Source organism: Trichosurus vulpecula, chromosome 2 (genome assembly GCF_011100635.1).
Source record: "Trichosurus vulpecula isolate mTriVul1 chromosome 2, mTriVul1.pri, whole genome shotgun sequence".
Taxonomy (NCBI): Eukaryota; Metazoa; Chordata; class Mammalia; order Diprotodontia; family Phalangeridae; genus Trichosurus; species Trichosurus vulpecula.
In genome coordinates, this window is record NC_050574.1 from 89643488 (window position 1) to 89660311 (window position 16824).

Genomic DNA, 16824 nt, shown 5'->3' on the forward strand with positions numbered 1-16824 from the left:
GGAGAGGGAGAGGCCTCACACTCAGTCTCACACTGGACTGTCTCACCAGGACTCAGCTTCCTCATAGAACCTCAGGGAGCTCAGAGACCACCTTGTCCAACCAGCACCTGGAAGAAAATCCCTGAAATATCCAAAACATCCATGACACATGATCATCCAGCCTCTGGCTTAAGAGTGGAAGGAGTCCTTGGCTTCTTCGGAAGCAACCCTTCCCACTGGGTCTAGGACTTATTTGGGCATGCTCACAGAAGACTCTCAGTAGGAACATCTTGCCTTGATAGAAAAATCCTGCTCTGAGATATTTTAGAAGAGTCCTGAGTTGGGGGGGGCACTTCTGGACTAGGGACCAGGTCTACCTCTGAACTTTGACATCATCCAGCCTCACAGCTGAGAGGATAATTAGTCCCCTTACTCTTCATTTAACTGAAATTTTGTATTTCACATTTGGGAAACAGAGGTCCAAAGCAGCAAAGGGATGGAATTTGACCATAGATTTCCTGACTCCAAGTCCATCTTTTTCTTTTGTTAGAAATGAGGATCTCCATTTTCTCCTTTTACAAATCTATTGTGCACAGTGTGCCATATTAATATCCCTAAAACACAGCTCTGATCATATCACTTCAACTGCTGAAGAAACTTCCATGGCTCCCTATTATCTTAGAGGCCTCCACAATCTGGCCCCACCATAATTGTTCAACGTTATGGCCTCTCCCTCTATTCTACTGTCCATGTTACTGAGCAGGAAATTGAAAAGCTGGGTTCCTCAGAGATTGGGGGGAGGGAATGTTATTGGAAGAGGGAAAGATTCTGATAGAGACTATTCTGGCACTGAAGCATTTCATCTCTGGAAAAGACCTGAGGGCTTATCCACACCCCCTCTTTTGTTTACAAAGGAAGAGGCTGGAGTCCAGTGACCTGTAGTTTACTTAGCCAATAAGTGACAGTCAAAATTTGAAACCAGATCTTCTTATTTTCCAAGTCTGGAGGAGTTTCTGCTCTAGTATATCATCCTGCTGTTCCCAACCCTCTCCTTTTGTACATGGCCAAACTAAGGCCTGGAGAGGACAATGGACTAATATGACCATTTAGTGGAAGGCTGATCCCAGGGCTGCTGGACTCCAGGCTGCTCAGTTAAGAGCCAGAGAGAGTTTCTCAGTGGGGATGTAAGAACCAAATTCAGAATTGACTTCAGAACAGAGTGACATTTTATGAAATCAAGAGATCTAGGCTGGGTCTCAGGAGACCTGGGGTCTGCTCCTGTTTCTGTCATTACCTCAGTGTAACCTCTTAGACAAGTCTCTTCCCCTCTCTGCTCTCTGGCCCTCTGTCTAATGATGGGGTTGGACTAGACGCAATCTAAGGTCCCATCACCTCCTGAAAGTCTCTGAATCTATAAGGACCCAGCTGTGAGGTAATGGGAAGAGGCCTGAACTTGGAGTCAGAGGACCCAACCCTCAGTACTGGCTCTGTGACTTACAAGCTGAAGGATAGAGGGCTTCTCACTTTTGTTTTCCTTTCTGTAAACAGAGGCAGCTGGGCTAGATTCTTTCTCAGATCCCTTCTAATTCTTACATTCTACTCTCCAAAGTCCTGAGAAAGCTTAGTTTTGGGGGGATGTTTAGAGGCTGGTGAAGGAGGAAGACTGCATCATCCATGCACAAAGTCACTGTCTTTGCCCATTTCCTGAATCCAAATGCCTTCTATGCTCTCACCCATAACCTGGGCCACAGGGAGCAGGGACTGGGGTTACCCCTTCTCTGATTTCCACAATAATGGAATTTGGGGACCTGTTTTCAGAGAATCTACCTACATCTCAGAAGGACCTTCCTGTAATGATTGTTGCTGTATTCCTGGTTGTCTTTACTGGTTCCATCTTGGTGGTTTATTTCTTCCACAAAACAAAACTCCAGAGAACCAGAGGTAAGAGGAGGGCCCTGCCCTTTAGCTGTTAATCTTTTCATGACTTACTGGACCCCATGATTATTGCTGTGAGAAGAATCTGAGGATCCCCTGATTTGCTGGTCTAGGGCACCTCCCTTGGATCTGAACATATGGTCTGGCACAGGTCTGAGGGACCTGAGCTTTGCTGGGATGACAGAGAAACTCCTGAGTGGTCCCTGTGCTAGGTGGGTTGTGTCAAAGGTGAGGAGGATGGGATCTTGGGGAGAAACCTCTTAGCCATGTTCTCACCTCTGCCTAATCCCCCATACACCCTCATCCAAGAACTGGTTTCTGGGTCACTTTCTTGGTCTAGGTAGAGGGATGGGGGTTGCTGGGGCTGTCTTTGCCAGGCAGCCTGTTGTCAGAACTGTTGCCTTCAATACTTGAATGTGCACCTGTTCCCAGGAACCATCCCCAGTCAATCCCTGGATGTCCTAGGCTATTCTCCCTTACTCCCTTGGCCCTTACCCAGCCACTTTCAGCCTATACCCTGACCCTTTTCCAGGCCTACTATAACACTAATGTTATTAGCAGCTGCTGTGAAGATGTAAGACCAATGACAGCAGCACACAGGAGGGCTGTTAGGACAGGTTCTTTGATCTGCCTTTCTGAAGGAAAGCAACTTAAAGGAGTTTACAATCTCACTTTAATTAAACATACATATATCATTCACTTAGTTCAGGGGAAAAAGTTAGCACTCTGAACTTCAGAGAAAACACAAACAGGAATTACAAGCAGAAATTATATAAACACAGTAAATAACACAAATCAGCAGACAGGGTTTCCGTCTGTCCATAGCAATACATACATAGTTATTACAGAGAGAAGCACCAACATTTGGGTTTTCAAAGCCAGGGGGCTCCTTAACGGCTATCCAGAGTCTCTTCTGGCCAAATCACATGAACACTCTTCCAATGAGTGAGCCCCAAAGCAAAATGCTAACCTCAGAGTATATATACTCTTCTTCAGGGTCAGCCTACAGAGGGTGTCACAACCATATGACTCAAACTCATGTGACTTAGGCTTTCTTGTAACTTAAACAGGTCATCAAAGACTCTTGATTCAATCAAAGACAAGACTCAATCAAAGGCACTTGATTGCCTTAGTACTGAGAAGCAGTCCAAAAGAAAAAACAGCAAAATGTCCCATTTTGCTTGCCATTACACCCACATACTCACAGGCTGACTCAAGGGATTAAGTAATTTTTATTTGAATAAAAAATTAATCAGTGATTTCTAAGTGTGGCTTGGACTTTGCCTCATCTGAGTCTCATTTATCTTCTTATTGAAGCAGCTTGGTCCCAGGTACCAGCTCCTCTCTTCAGCTTGCTGGCTGTCCTGCCTCCTGTCACTGCCGCCCTGCCTCCTGTCACTGCCTCCCTACCTCCAGCATCTCTCTCCTAAATCAGGCTGCCTTCTCCCCATGCTCCTGCCCCTGGTAAATTGTGAGACTGAGGCAGAACAGCTGGTTCTTATCCTGAAGGCAGTAGACTATCAACCTGGAATCCAGATATGGCCCCCATGTCCCACTGATTTGTTATTTTTTACCCTGAGGCTGTGTCCCTTCAGTTGTCTGAATGTCTTTCTACCAGGCCCTCTTCCAGGAAGATTCTTATTTGTCCAGTTCAATTGGGTCTTTTCAATTCAAATTTGGTTTAGAAAACAACTTATTCCTACTTTAAATGCATTTCCTTAGGATTTTATTCATTTATATTGCTTATTTTTATCTTCTCTCTAATTTGATTCTTATGGATCCCTTTCTGTTTTTCCTTTCACACATCCTGGCCGTGTGACCCTGGACTAGCCACCTACCTCTCAGTGCTCTGTATGATTAGAAGTTGCAGAGGAGGCACAGACCAGCATTGCTAATGAAAGTTCCTCCTGCAGAATTCACTAGACCTATGATATCGCAAGTCTTTTTCCTTAGCCCTTAGAAAATCAGTTATGATTGCTTTTATAATGTTCTATCACTTAGAAAATAATTTAGTTTAAATCTGCATTTTTTAAAATGGTTTTAATTTCTTATTTCTTCATTTGTAAACATATTACATTTACTTTATCAAGATATTGCTCACCCTTATAAAACAATTGATTTTTTTTGATTGACAGCAGAGATTATTCCATTGCATCTAGCTCCAGAAGGAGGACAGAAAAGCAGCAAAGACCCATCTTCCTCTCCTGGGAACTGCCAGATTCTCCTCAGGCCACCAGCTATTGAATCTTTTTCCCCTGAACTAGTGGATGTAATTAAAGTAAATTGTTGATCCCTTTAAAGTTGCTTTTTCTAGAAAAGCATATTAAAGAACCTGCGCTAGCAGGCCATCCTGGGTATGGTAGAGAGTCTTCTATGGGCCTGCCCAGACTCTCCTAGGCTCTCGGGGTAGGGAAGAAGCAGGGAAGAGAAGTCAAACAATGTAGGCCCTTGCCCTGAGAAGCTCACTGTCTAGTTGAGGAAATGAGCTTAACCCTTTTAAATCAGTTTGTGAGACAGATAATACTGTAGAGTCAGCTTGTAGAGGACAGAAAGATAGCTTTTAAACTAGTAGAAGATCCTATCTCTGATTTCCACCAGATGAATCAGTGTCCTGGAAAAGGGGGCTGATTTCCTCCTTTTGGCCCCACAGGCTGAATTGGGAACAAGAGTTAGAAGTTTGAGGGGGGCCTATTTAGTCTTTCTGCCCAGGAGAGCTGCCCCAGGTGGAATGGGCAGCCTCAGGAAGGGATAAAGGTAGATTTGCATGAAATAATGAAGAGTGAAATGAGCAGAACCAAGAGAATGTTGTATATAGTAACAGTAACCCTGTCCTTCTTAATTATCCCAACCTGTGGGTGAAACACCAAAAAATGTACAAAAACTTCTGCAAAGAGGATTCCACTCACCATTGGCACACGGAATGTGCACACAATTATGGACAATACTAAATCTAGAAGATGTGAAAGATGAACAGATCTTGTTTTGAAAAAACTTGGCTGTTATCACATCCAAGAAGCAGCCCCGAGTGAAACAAGGCTGGTAAATGAAGGCCAGCTTACCAAAGTCAAAGCTGAATACCCATTTCTCTGGAGTGTCCCCAGTGATGGGATTGCTGTGAAGTTGGCATAAGTTTCACAATCAAAACTTAACAAGCAGAGCTGCCTCTAGGGTGAATGCGTTACCTTTGGAGGGAGTGAGCTCCTCAGCACTGTTGGTCTTCAAGGAGAAGCTGGATGCTGTAGCCAGAATGGCCTTTGTTTTCTTTGAATGACTCAGCTTACCTCATTGAGCCTCTGGACACTGTGGCTTGCTCTTCCGGGGCAGGAGGCCCAAGGAGCATTCCAGGGAAGCAGACAACTTCCTGTGTGATGAGTCATGGGGCTGGCTGAGGGGAGGTATTAACGGCTATGCTAGGGGGAGGGGCCAAGTCAAGAACCAATCGGCCCTGGTCGTTCAGGCGGTGCTTGATGATGTCAAAAACTCTATAAGAGGGGAGAGGACAGCTGGAAGATCTTCTTTTCCTTTTCCGGTTGGAGCCAGAGACAGTTACAGCGACAGTTACAGCGACAGTTACAGCGACAGTTACAGCCACAGCCACAGCTGAAGCAGGAGCTGCCAGTAGCAGAGCTGACCTACGGGAGAAAGCTGAACAAAGACTTCAGGCCAGTGGGTAATCTTATTACCATAGAGGGGGAAACATGATTTTGCTTTACGCAATCATGCTTCTCTGTAGCCTCCTGGTTACTCTTTCAAGGCGTACTTATTGGGCCTGGAAGCTTTTGATCAATATATCAAAATGGGGTTGCTGGTTCATGGGTTGGTTACTGTGGAGCCTAAATAAATGTTTTGATTCTTCTGCCTTCTACTTTGAGAGTTTCTTATATCCGGCGATTCCGAACGTTTCAGACATGTTTATGATCCTATTTGAGATTATAAACTCTGCCCTCCTAATACATTTGGCGACGAGGATGGGATCGCTAGGTATAAGATCTCTATTTAGAAGCAGAACAATTCCAGAGGAAGAGATGAATATCCCAGGATGGGAGGATCCATTTTATTCCTCCCTAGCAAAAGAATTGGCTAAAAAAGCTGGACCCTGTGAAAACTGGGAACCAAGGCTACGGAGAGGAGATCCTAGGGATTTGGAAAAGTGTTTACGAGAAGTTGGGATTCAGTCAGGGGCATCACTATCTAGGCAAAGCTGGATAGTGTTATCAGCCTACCGGCTAGTATACGAAAGATTGAGATTAAGTGAAAGACATGGGGGTACTCCTACCCCACAGGAAGAAGGGGAATCTCAGATAGCAGGAGACCAAACTGACTCAAATGAGAACTTTTCTATTAATGTGGCTAAGAGCAACAGGAGACCAAAAAAGCCCAGAGTGCATTTCAACCCAGCCCAGAAAGAGCCTGACTGCCTGCTTCGTCCTAGCCATGGTGGCAGAGGAAGTGAGTGGGGAGAGAATGAGACAATGTTAGGGGCTGAGGCACAAAACACTACTGGGGTTCAGGATGTGCCTCACACAGAGAATAGGAGATGGTTAAATGATCAGACAAGGGCTCGACCCATACAAAGGAGGAAGACAGAAACCCGAGGTGAAGATTCAGTTACAAGGGAAATTCAGGAAGATTTCTCACCGCAAGAGGTCACAGATATTTTGAGTAGATTCAGCCAAAGAATAGGAGAACCATTGATATCTTGGATGGTAAGACTCAGTGATCAAGGGGCCAGTGGAATATCAGTAGATAGGACAGACTGCATGAGATTCATAGGTATCAGCCATGATCCTCTAGTTCAACAAGCTTTTAGGGAACATCATCAGCAAGGAGATGGTGATAGCAGGACTACTCTGTTGGCATTAGCCGCTGTGGGATGCAATAAGAGATATGCTACTGATTCTATGTGGCCCACTGAGCACAGACCCTGGTATTCACTTAGAGATTGTATCATGAGACTAAAGGAGGAGGTAATGAAGACTGCCATTATGATAGGAACTGCAGACAAATATTACAATGATCCAATGGGACTGCCTCATAGGAATTTAATAATTAGGACAGCTCCCCCTGCTTATAAACAACTAATTTTGAATTTATTACTTGGAGAAGTAGGGAGCCGTCTTACAACAGTGATAAATAAGATTTTACAGTTACATGACTTAGGTGACTGGGGAGGGGATAGATCTCCTCGAGAGAGAAGGGTGAATAACCAGCAAACTTGGCGCCAAAGGAGAGTAACAAGGAAAGAAATGTTTACTGCTTTATTGAGAGCAGGGGTAGGTTTTGAAATGATAGATGGAATTCCAACCAATGAATTATACAGAATGTATAGAGGACTTGATAACACGAGAAATAGGGAAATAAGAACTGCTCCTGCAAGCCCACAAGCCACTCAGACTGAAGGTGACCTTGTGTGATTAACGGATGAAAACTTGTACATTTGGGGAAAGGCTGGGAGGACAATCTTAGTCTCTATCTAGGGTGGGATCCTCTTGGCTTCCTCATTATGTTCCTTTTGAAAAGAAACATTTCCCACCTGAGTTTGGCTCTGATGTTGGATCTTTGCATAACTGAAATCTCAACCAAACTTGAGATGATTTTATTTGAAGAATTATAGTCCATACTTGTCTATTCTTTTTGTCCTTTGTTTTGGCTAACCTTGTTGCTAGTTTTGTTTCCTTCAGGCTTAAGCACCCTGCACTTTCCGGTGACTGCCTAAGCATGTAGCATTCTTGGAATTCCTGCCAGCTCGTTAAAGAAATGACCTCTGGAATGGGACTCTTTGGGGGCAGGGCCATCTCTACATCCAATTTCAGCATGAAGAAGCTATGGAAAATGAGACCTTCACCCCTCACCCCAAGATTTTGAGCCCCAATCGTTCAAGGGGGGTGGAAATGATGATAGTGTTCTGTTTACTTATTTTGTGTTATCCTTGCTGTGTTGTTTTATTGTTATGATATTATTGATCCTATGTAATGGATACAAGGATTTAGGGGTGGACATTTGAATTATTAATAATTATTTTGGGGATGATTGATTGAAGAGATTATCTTGCTGGGACCTAGGGGTGGATCACATTTGAATCGTAAACCAATATTTAGGAATGTCACCAAATGATATGTTTTGCTTTATAATGAATGATATGTTTTAGTTTCCTTTGTAATTGGATCACAATGTATGTTCTAGGATACATGGCTGATTAGATTATGTATCCTATAACAAGGGGTGGAGTGTAGCCAGAATGGCCTTTGTTTTCTTTGAATGACTCAGCTTACCTCATTGAGCCTCTGGACACTGTGGCTTGCTCTTCCGGGGCAGGAGGCCCAAGGAGCATTCCAGGGAAGCAGACAACTTCCTGTGTGATGAGTCATGGGGCTGGCTGAGGGGAGGTATTAACGGCTATGCTAGGGGGAGGGGCCAAGTCAAGAACCAATCGGCCCTGGTCGTTCAGGCGGTGCTTGATGATGTCAAAAACTCTATAAGAGGGGAGAGGACAGCTGGAAGATCTTCTTTTCCTTTTCCGGTTGGAGCCAGAGACAGTTACAGCGACAGTTACAGCGACAGTTACAGCGACAGTTACAGCCACAGCCACAGCTGAAGCAGGAGCTGCCAGTAGCAGAGCTGACCTACGGGAGAAAGCTGAACAAAGACTTCAGGCCAGTGGGTAATCTTATTACCATAGAGGGGGAAACATGATTTTGCTTTACGCAATCATGCTTCTCTGTAGCCTCCTGGTTACTCTTTCAAGGCGTACTTATTGGGCCTGGAAGCTTTTGATCAATATATCAAAATGGGGTTGCTGGTTCATGGGTTGGTTACTGTGGAGCCTAAATAAATGTTTTGATTCTTCTGCCTTCTACTTTGAGAGTTTCTTATATCCGGCGATTCCGAACGTTTCAGACATGTTTATGATCCTATTTGAGATTATAAACTCTGCCCTCCTAATACATTTGGCGACGAGGATGGGATCGCTAGGTATAAGATCTCTATTTAGAAGCAGAACAATTCCAGAGGAAGAGATGAATATCCCAGGATGGGAGGATCCATTTTATTCCTCCCTAGCAAAAGAATTGGCTAAAAAAGCTGGACCCTGTGAAAACTGGGAACCAAGGCTACGGAGAGGAGATCCTAGGGATTTGGAAAAGTGTTTACGAGAAGTTGGGATTCAGTCAGGGGCATCACTATCTAGGCAAAGCTGGATAGTGTTATCAGCCTACCGGCTAGTATACGAAAGATTGAGATTAAGTGAAAGACATGGGGGTACTCCTACCCCACAGGAAGAAGGGGAATCTCAGATAGCAGGAGACCAAACTGACTCAAATGAGAACTTTTCTATTAATGTGGCTAAGAGCAACAGGAGACCAAAAAAGCCCAGAGTGCATTTCAACCCAGCCCAGAAAGAGCCTGACTGCCTGCTTCGTCCTAGCCATGGTGGCAGAGGAAGTGAGTGGGGAGAGAATGAGACAATGTTAGGGGCTGAGGCACAAAACACTACTGGGGTTCAGGATGTGCCTCACACAGAGAATAGGAGATGGTTAAATGATCAGACAAGGGCTCGACCCATACAAAGGAGGAAGACAGAAACCCGAGGTGAAGATTCAGTTACAAGGGAAATTCAGGAAGATTTCTCACCGCAAGAGGTCACAGATATTTTGAGTAGATTCAGCCAAAGAATAGGAGAACCATTGATATCTTGGATGGTAAGACTCAGTGATCAAGGGGCCAGTGGAATATCAGTAGATAGGACAGACTGCATGAGATTCATAGGTATCAGCCATGATCCTCTAGTTCAACAAGCTTTTAGGGAACATCATCAGCAAGGAGATGGTGATAGCAGGACTACTCTGTTGGCATTAGCCGCTGTGGGATGCAATAAGAGATATGCTACTGATTCTATGTGGCCCACTGAGCACAGACCCTGGTATTCACTTAGAGATTGTATCATGAGACTAAAGGAGGAGGTAATGAAGACTGCCATTATGATAGGAACTGCAGACAAATATTACAATGATCCAATGGGACTGCCTCATAGGAATTTAATAATTAGGACAGCTCCCCCTGCTTATAAACAACTAATTTTGAATTTATTACTTGGAGAAGTAGGGAGCCGTCTTACAACAGTGATAAATAAGATTTTACAGTTACATGACTTAGGTGACTGGGGAGGGGATAGATCTCCTCGAGAGAGAAGGGTGAATAACCAGCAAACTTGGCGCCAAAGGAGAGTAACAAGGAAAGAAATGTTTACTGCTTTATTGAGAGCAGGGGTAGGTTTTGAAATGATAGATGGAATTCCAACCAATGAATTATACAGAATGTATAGAGGACTTGATAACACGAGAAATAGGGAAATAAGAACTGCTCCTGCAAGCCCACAAGCCACTCAGACTGAAGGTGACCTTGTGTGATTAACGGATGAAAACTTGTACATTTGGGGAAAGGCTGGGAGGACAATCTTAGTCTCTATCTAGGGTGGGATCCTCTTGGCTTCCTCATTATGTTCCTTTTGAAAAGAAACATTTCCCACCTGAGTTTGGCTCTGATGTTGGATCTTTGCATAACTGAAATCTCAACCAAACTTGAGATGATTTTATTTGAAGAATTATAGTCCATACTTGTCTATTCTTTTTGTCCTTTGTTTTGGCTAACCTTGTTGCTAGTTTTGTTTCCTTCAGGCTTAAGCACCCTGCACTTTCCGGTGACTGCCTAAGCATGTAGCATTCTTGGAATTCCTGCCAGCTCGTTAAAGAAATGACCTCTGGAATGGGACTCTTTGGGGGCAGGGCCATCTCTACATCCAATTTCAGCATGAAGAAGCTATGGAAAATGAGACCTTCACCCCTCACCCCAAGATTTTGAGCCCCAATCGTTCAAGGGGGGTGGAAATGATGATAGTGTTCTGTTTACTTATTTTGTGTTATCCTTGCTGTGTTGTTTTATTGTTATGATATTATTGATCCTATGTAATGGATACAAGGATTTAGGGGTGGACATTTGAATTATTAATAATTATTTTGGGGATGATTGATTGAAGAGATTATCTTGCTGGGACCTAGGGGTGGATCACATTTGAATCGTAAACCAATATTTAGGAATGTCACCAAATGATATGTTTTGCTTTATAATGAATGATATGTTTTAGTTTCCTTTGTAATTGGATCACAATGTATGTTCTAGGATACATGGCTGATTAGATTATGTATCCTATAACAAGGGGTGGAGTGTAGCCAGAATGGCCTTTGTTTTCTTTGAATGACTCAGCTTACCTCATTGAGCCTCTGGACACTGTGGCTTGCTCTTCCGGGGCAGGAGGCCCAAGGAGCATTCCAGGGAAGCAGACAACTTCCTGTGTGATGAGTCATGGGGCTGGCTGAGGGGAGGTATTAACGGCTATGCTAGGGGGAGGGGCCAAGTCAAGAACCAATCGGCCCTGGTCGTTCAGGCGGTGCTTGATGATGTCAAAAACTCTATAAGAGGGGAGAGGACAGCTGGAAGATCTTCTTTTCCTTTTCCGGTTGGAGCCAGAGACAGTTACAGCGACAGTTACAGCGACAGTTACAGCGACAGTTACAGCCACAGCCACAGCTGAAGCAGGAGCTGCCAGTAGCAGAGCTGACCTACGGGAGAAAGCTGAACAAAGACTTCAGGCCAGTGGGTAATCTTATTACCATAGAGGGGGAAACATGATTTTGCTTTACGCAATCATGCTTCTCTGTAGCCTCCTGGTTACTCTTTCAAGGCGTACTTATTGGGCCTGGAAGCTTTTGATCAATATATCAAAATGGGGTTGCTGGTTCATGGGTTGGTTACTGTGGAGCCTAAATAAATGTTTTGATTCTTCTGCCTTCTACTTTGAGAGTTTCTTATATCCGGCGATTCCGAACGTTTCAGACATGTTTATGATCCTATTTGAGATTATAAACTCTGCCCTCCTAATACAGATGCTAGGGGATTTCATTCTTCTGGCAGGGATCGTACTAGATGATCTTCCAGGGGACCTTCTGAAATTCTAAGATCCTGATGGGAAAAGAGCAAAGAATTCATCCATCAGGGTGTTTACCCTACCTTCAATGTTTGTTCTGGGTTGTTTTTCACTGTTTAACTTAATCCTAATTTTAGAAGTTGTGCTATAGAGCCCTCTGCTGCCAAAATGCTGACCTGCATGGGAAGTGAGCAAAACAATAGTAGCTGATTTTTCTCCTAGGACTTGACCGCTGACAAAGAACCATCCTCTGTAGTGAGCCTCCCAACTACCCCAAAAGCGAGGCACATAGGTTATTCTGATAGCCTGAGAGATGAATGTACAGGTTCAGATAGGGGCAGGGACTTGTCCTGGGGCCACACAGGTTCTAAATGGGGAAAGAAGGGCTGATTACAGGTTTTGTCACTTCAAACCAGTCTCCTTCCAAAGGAACAACGTCATTCATGTAAATACCCACTCTGGGCTCACTCCTCCAACTTTGCCTTGAACTTTAGAGAATCCTAGGATCATAGATATAGGGCTGGTAAAACAAAAACAAAAACAAAACCTTAAAGCCGTCTTTATTTCATAGATGAGGAAACCGAGGCAAAGAAAAAGGACTTGTCTTAGATCACACAGCTAATAGGTGTCAGAGGCAGGATCTGAACTCAGTTCTTCCTGACTATATACCCAACACTCTACCCACTACACCACCTTTTCTGAGTCTCTGAAGGGCAGCTGATTTCCGCTCCCTTCTGGGTTCTAGGGGTAACCCCGAAGGGTTGGGTTTTGTAGCAGTGCAGCTTAACAAATCCTTATCAAATATGTTTTCTCATTATAAACCAAACAGCAAAATGCTAATCTTTTTTTTAAAATGACATTTACTAAAACAGTTTGGTAGGAATAGTTGTTAGAAAATCATTTCCTCCCCAAATTTGGGGGTGTGGGATGGAGGGAGGGATTCCTTTGTACATCCAAGGTCTCTGGTGACAGTGGGCTCGCCCTTTAGGCGTAGAAGTGCTGAGGGACATGGGCAGCCTAGAACTTTGAAGGACCTGAAAATGATTTATCAGGTGACCAGCCTGAACTGTGAGGACTGTATAAGGAGAAGGAGATAAGGTTGAATAAGTATGAATGGGGCCACAGTTCCTATGCTCTTCAGTGTGTGATTACCCACCCTCTGAGGCAGCAGTCCAGGGCTGTGCTGAAGTTGGCTCATATCAGTTCACCAAAGAGCAGCTGCTCAAAATTTTCAGCGTGGGCATTTACACCTCAGAAATAGGCAAATGCTACAACTCAGAGCTTGATTTATCGTTTTGTTGGTTGTCTAATCTTAAGAGAGTGATGGAAAAATATTAATAGTGCACATTCACCTTAAAAGTGGATCCTATATACACTATTTACCCCTGGTGAGCCAATTGTTAAACATTCACCAGTATAGCCCTCATCATCACCACTGATTTCTTTCTAGGTTGATGAGGGAAGAGAGAATCATGCTTAGATTATCACCCTGCTCTTCTTCACTTCAGTATCCCTGATTTGTCATCAGTACCTGCCTGGTTATTTTGGGTTTGCTATGAACTAGAAAACAAAGTGGAAGCCTGAATCTCTTTCTGTATTTTGGTGTTCCTTATTCCCATACTTCCTTGACAATCCAGCTTATGTAGGGTCACTCTGGTCCCTCCCATTGTGGCCCTCTCATTTTATTACCTACTGACATTTCAAGTTAGCCACAGACTAGAGAAATACCTACTTGGTACATAATGTCAGTTAGTCAACAACCATTTGTTGTGCTAGGCAGTGTGCTAAGTGCTAAGGATACAAAGAAAGGCAAAGACAGTTCCTGCCTTCCCCAAGCTCAAAATCTAATGGGGAAGACAACATACAAATTATATACAAACAAGCTATAGAGATGGCAAATAGGAAATAATAGCCAAAGATAGGCACTGGAATAAAAAAAAATTAGGAAAGGCTTCTTGTAGAAAGTTGGATTTTAACGGGAACTTGAAGAAGTAAGAGAAGCCAGGAGGCTCAGATGAAGAGGGAGGGCATTCCAGGCATGGGAGACAGCTGGGACAAATGCCTAGATTCTGGAAATAGAGGGTCTTGTGGGAGAAAAAACAAGGAAGCCAGTGTCACTGGGTCAGAGGATGTGTGGGATTTAAGGAGTAAGACTGGAAAGTTGTGTGGGCAGGTAGATTACTAAGAGCTTTGAACCCCAAACGGAGAATTTTCTATTTCATCCTGAAGCAGATAGGGATCCACAGGAATTTAGGTGGAGGGGGGGATAGGTAACATGATTATACTTATGCTTTAGGGAAATCACTTAGACAGCTGAGTCAAAGTTTGGACTGGAGTGCAGAGACACTGGTGGCAGTCAGACCAAGCAGCAGGCTTGAGCCATAGTCCAGGAATGAGGTGGTAAAGACCTGCCTTAGAATGGAGGCCATTGTCTGAAGAGACCAGGGTTAATAGGAAAGAGGTGATGAAAAGTAAAATCCATAGCCTTGGAAACAGTTTGGATACAGGAGGGTAAGGAAGAATGAGGAGCTGAGGATGACACTTAGGGTGTCAGCTTGGAACACTGACAGGATAGAAGGAGAGGTTCTCAGCAGTAATGGGGAAGTTAGAAGGAATGGAGGATTTGGGGGGAGTTTTCAGTTTTAGACAGTTGATTTTGAGATGTCTATGGACATCTGCTTCTGGGTGTTCAATAGGTAGTGAGAGATGCCAGATTGGAGGTTAGGACAAAGGTTAAGGCTGGATAAATAGACCTGAGGATCATCAGGATAGAGATGATTTTGTTCAAGAAGGCTCCAATAATAGAAAAAAAGTGAAAGAAAGAAAGTGAAAAAATAGCATGCTTCAGTCTGCATTCAAACAACTCTGGAGGCAGATCCATCATTAGTCTTTTAGGGTTGTCTTGGATCACTGTGTTGCTGAGAACAGCTGAGTCATTCACAGTTCTTCATCATGCAGTCCTGCTGTTACTACCTAGAATGTTCTCCTGGTTCTGTTCACTTCACTTTGCATCAGTTCATATTGAGAGAAATAATCATTAATAACCAATGATTTGGGGAGATTCAGCTTTCCCCCTTTTTATTTTATCCTCATTTCAAGACCTTAGTCTCTGAAGGGTAAGCTAACCTTCTCCTCTATCAGAACCCACCCAGGTGTGGAAGCCATTGTGCTCTATTCAGATAAGGGTGGGGATAAATTCTTTGAATAGATTGCCCAAGGCTGGGGGTAACTTAGAAGTAAATGACATAATCAAAGTTCATTTGAATAAGTTCAGCCCCTCATTGTAATATTCATTCTCTCATTAATTGTTAACCAGTCAGAGTTGATTGCCACCCTCGGGAACACTCCTCTTCCAATGGGCATATAAGCTGCGAGCCTGGCTGCTATGGTCAGGTCTATAATGCTATGTCTTTGGTCTAAGAGAGATGACCAAATGAACATATTTTTATTAAAATGTTGGCATTATTAATAAAATGATTAAATTAGCCATAAATTATGTCTCTTGAACTTTTTAATCTCCACAACATGTCTCGCCAGGTTTTTTTTTTTAAATCCTACTGCTTGTCATTTCTTACAGCACAATAATATTCCATTACAACATATACCACAGCTTATTTAGTCATTCTCCAACTGATATGCATCCTTTGGTTCCCAAATTTTAGCCACCACAAACAGCTGCTATAAATTATTTTTTTGTAAATAGGTCCTTTTTCCCTTTTTAAAAAATGTCTTTGGGATCTAGACCAAGCAATGGTATTGCTGGATCAAAGGGTATGCACAGTTTTATAACCCTTTGTGTATAATTCCAAATTGCTCTTCAGAATGGTTGGATCATTTCACAACTCTACCAACAGTGCATTAGTGTTGCAGTTTTCCCATATCCCCTCCAACATCCAATGTTTTCCTTTTTTTGTCATATTAGCCAACCCGATAGGTGTGAAGTGGTGTCTCAGATTTGTCTTAATTTGTATTTTTCTAATTGATCATGATTTACAGCATTTTTGATATGACTATAGATAGCTTTGATTTCTTTGTCTGAAAACTGCCTATTCATATCCTTTGATCTTTTATCAATTGGGGAATGACTTGTATTTTTAAAAATTTGACTCAGTTCTCTATATATATGAGAAATGAGGCCTTTATCAACAAAAATTTCCCCACAGTTTTCTGCTTTACTTTTAATTTTGATTGCATTGGTTTTGTTTGTACAAATGCTTTTTAATATTATAGAATCAAAATTATCTATTTTACACTTTGTAATGCCCTCTATATATTCTCTGGTCCTAAATTCATTCCTTATCCATAGATCTGACAAACAAACTATTCCATGCTCTCCTAATTTGCTTATAGTATCACCCATTATGTATAAATCATGTACTCATTTTGATCTTATCCTGTTATATGGTGTGAGATATTGGTCTATACCTAGTTTCTGTCATACTCTTTTCCAGTTTTCCCAGAAGTGTTTGTCAAATAATGAGCTTTTCTTCCAAAAGCTTGGATCTTTAGGTTTATCATATACTAGATTATTATGGTCATTTACTATAATATAATGTGTACTGTGGAAGTTTTCCTGAGATTAATATATCTGTTTTCTATAAGTCATTTGAACAGGCAGAATTCTGGACACTAATTCAGCTTGAACTCCTCTGCATTTTGAGGGGTGGGCTTCACCCAGTTGACATTTTCTAATTTATTTCACTGATCCACCACTCTATTTCATAGCCACTACCAGATTGTTTTGATAATTACTGCTTTAGAATACAGTTTGAGGTATGGTATGGCTAGACCACCTTTCTTCACATTTTAAAAAATTGATTCCCTTGACATCCTTGATTTTTTGTTTTTCCAGATGAATTTTGTTATTATTTTTAGCCCTATTAAATGATTTTTGGTAGCTTGATATAGCTACCAAATTTAGGTAGAACTGT

The 16824-nt window shown here is 42.7% G+C and overlaps 1 protein-coding gene across 1 annotated transcript in view; it reads left to right on the plus strand.

Annotated features, from left to right (window-relative positions):
- The window catches only part of LOC118836666 (butyrophilin subfamily 1 member A1-like), a 36990-nt gene that overhangs the window by 15360 nt on the left and 4806 nt on the right, over positions 1 to 16824 (plus strand). Inside the window, exons 4-5 of the mRNA XM_036743895.1 lie at positions 1798 to 1920; positions 4050 to 4192. Coding sequence (XP_036599790.1) covers positions 1798 to 1920; positions 4050 to 4192 — 266 coding nt within the window. The remainder of the gene's footprint in view (positions 1 to 1797; positions 1921 to 4049; positions 4193 to 16824) is intronic.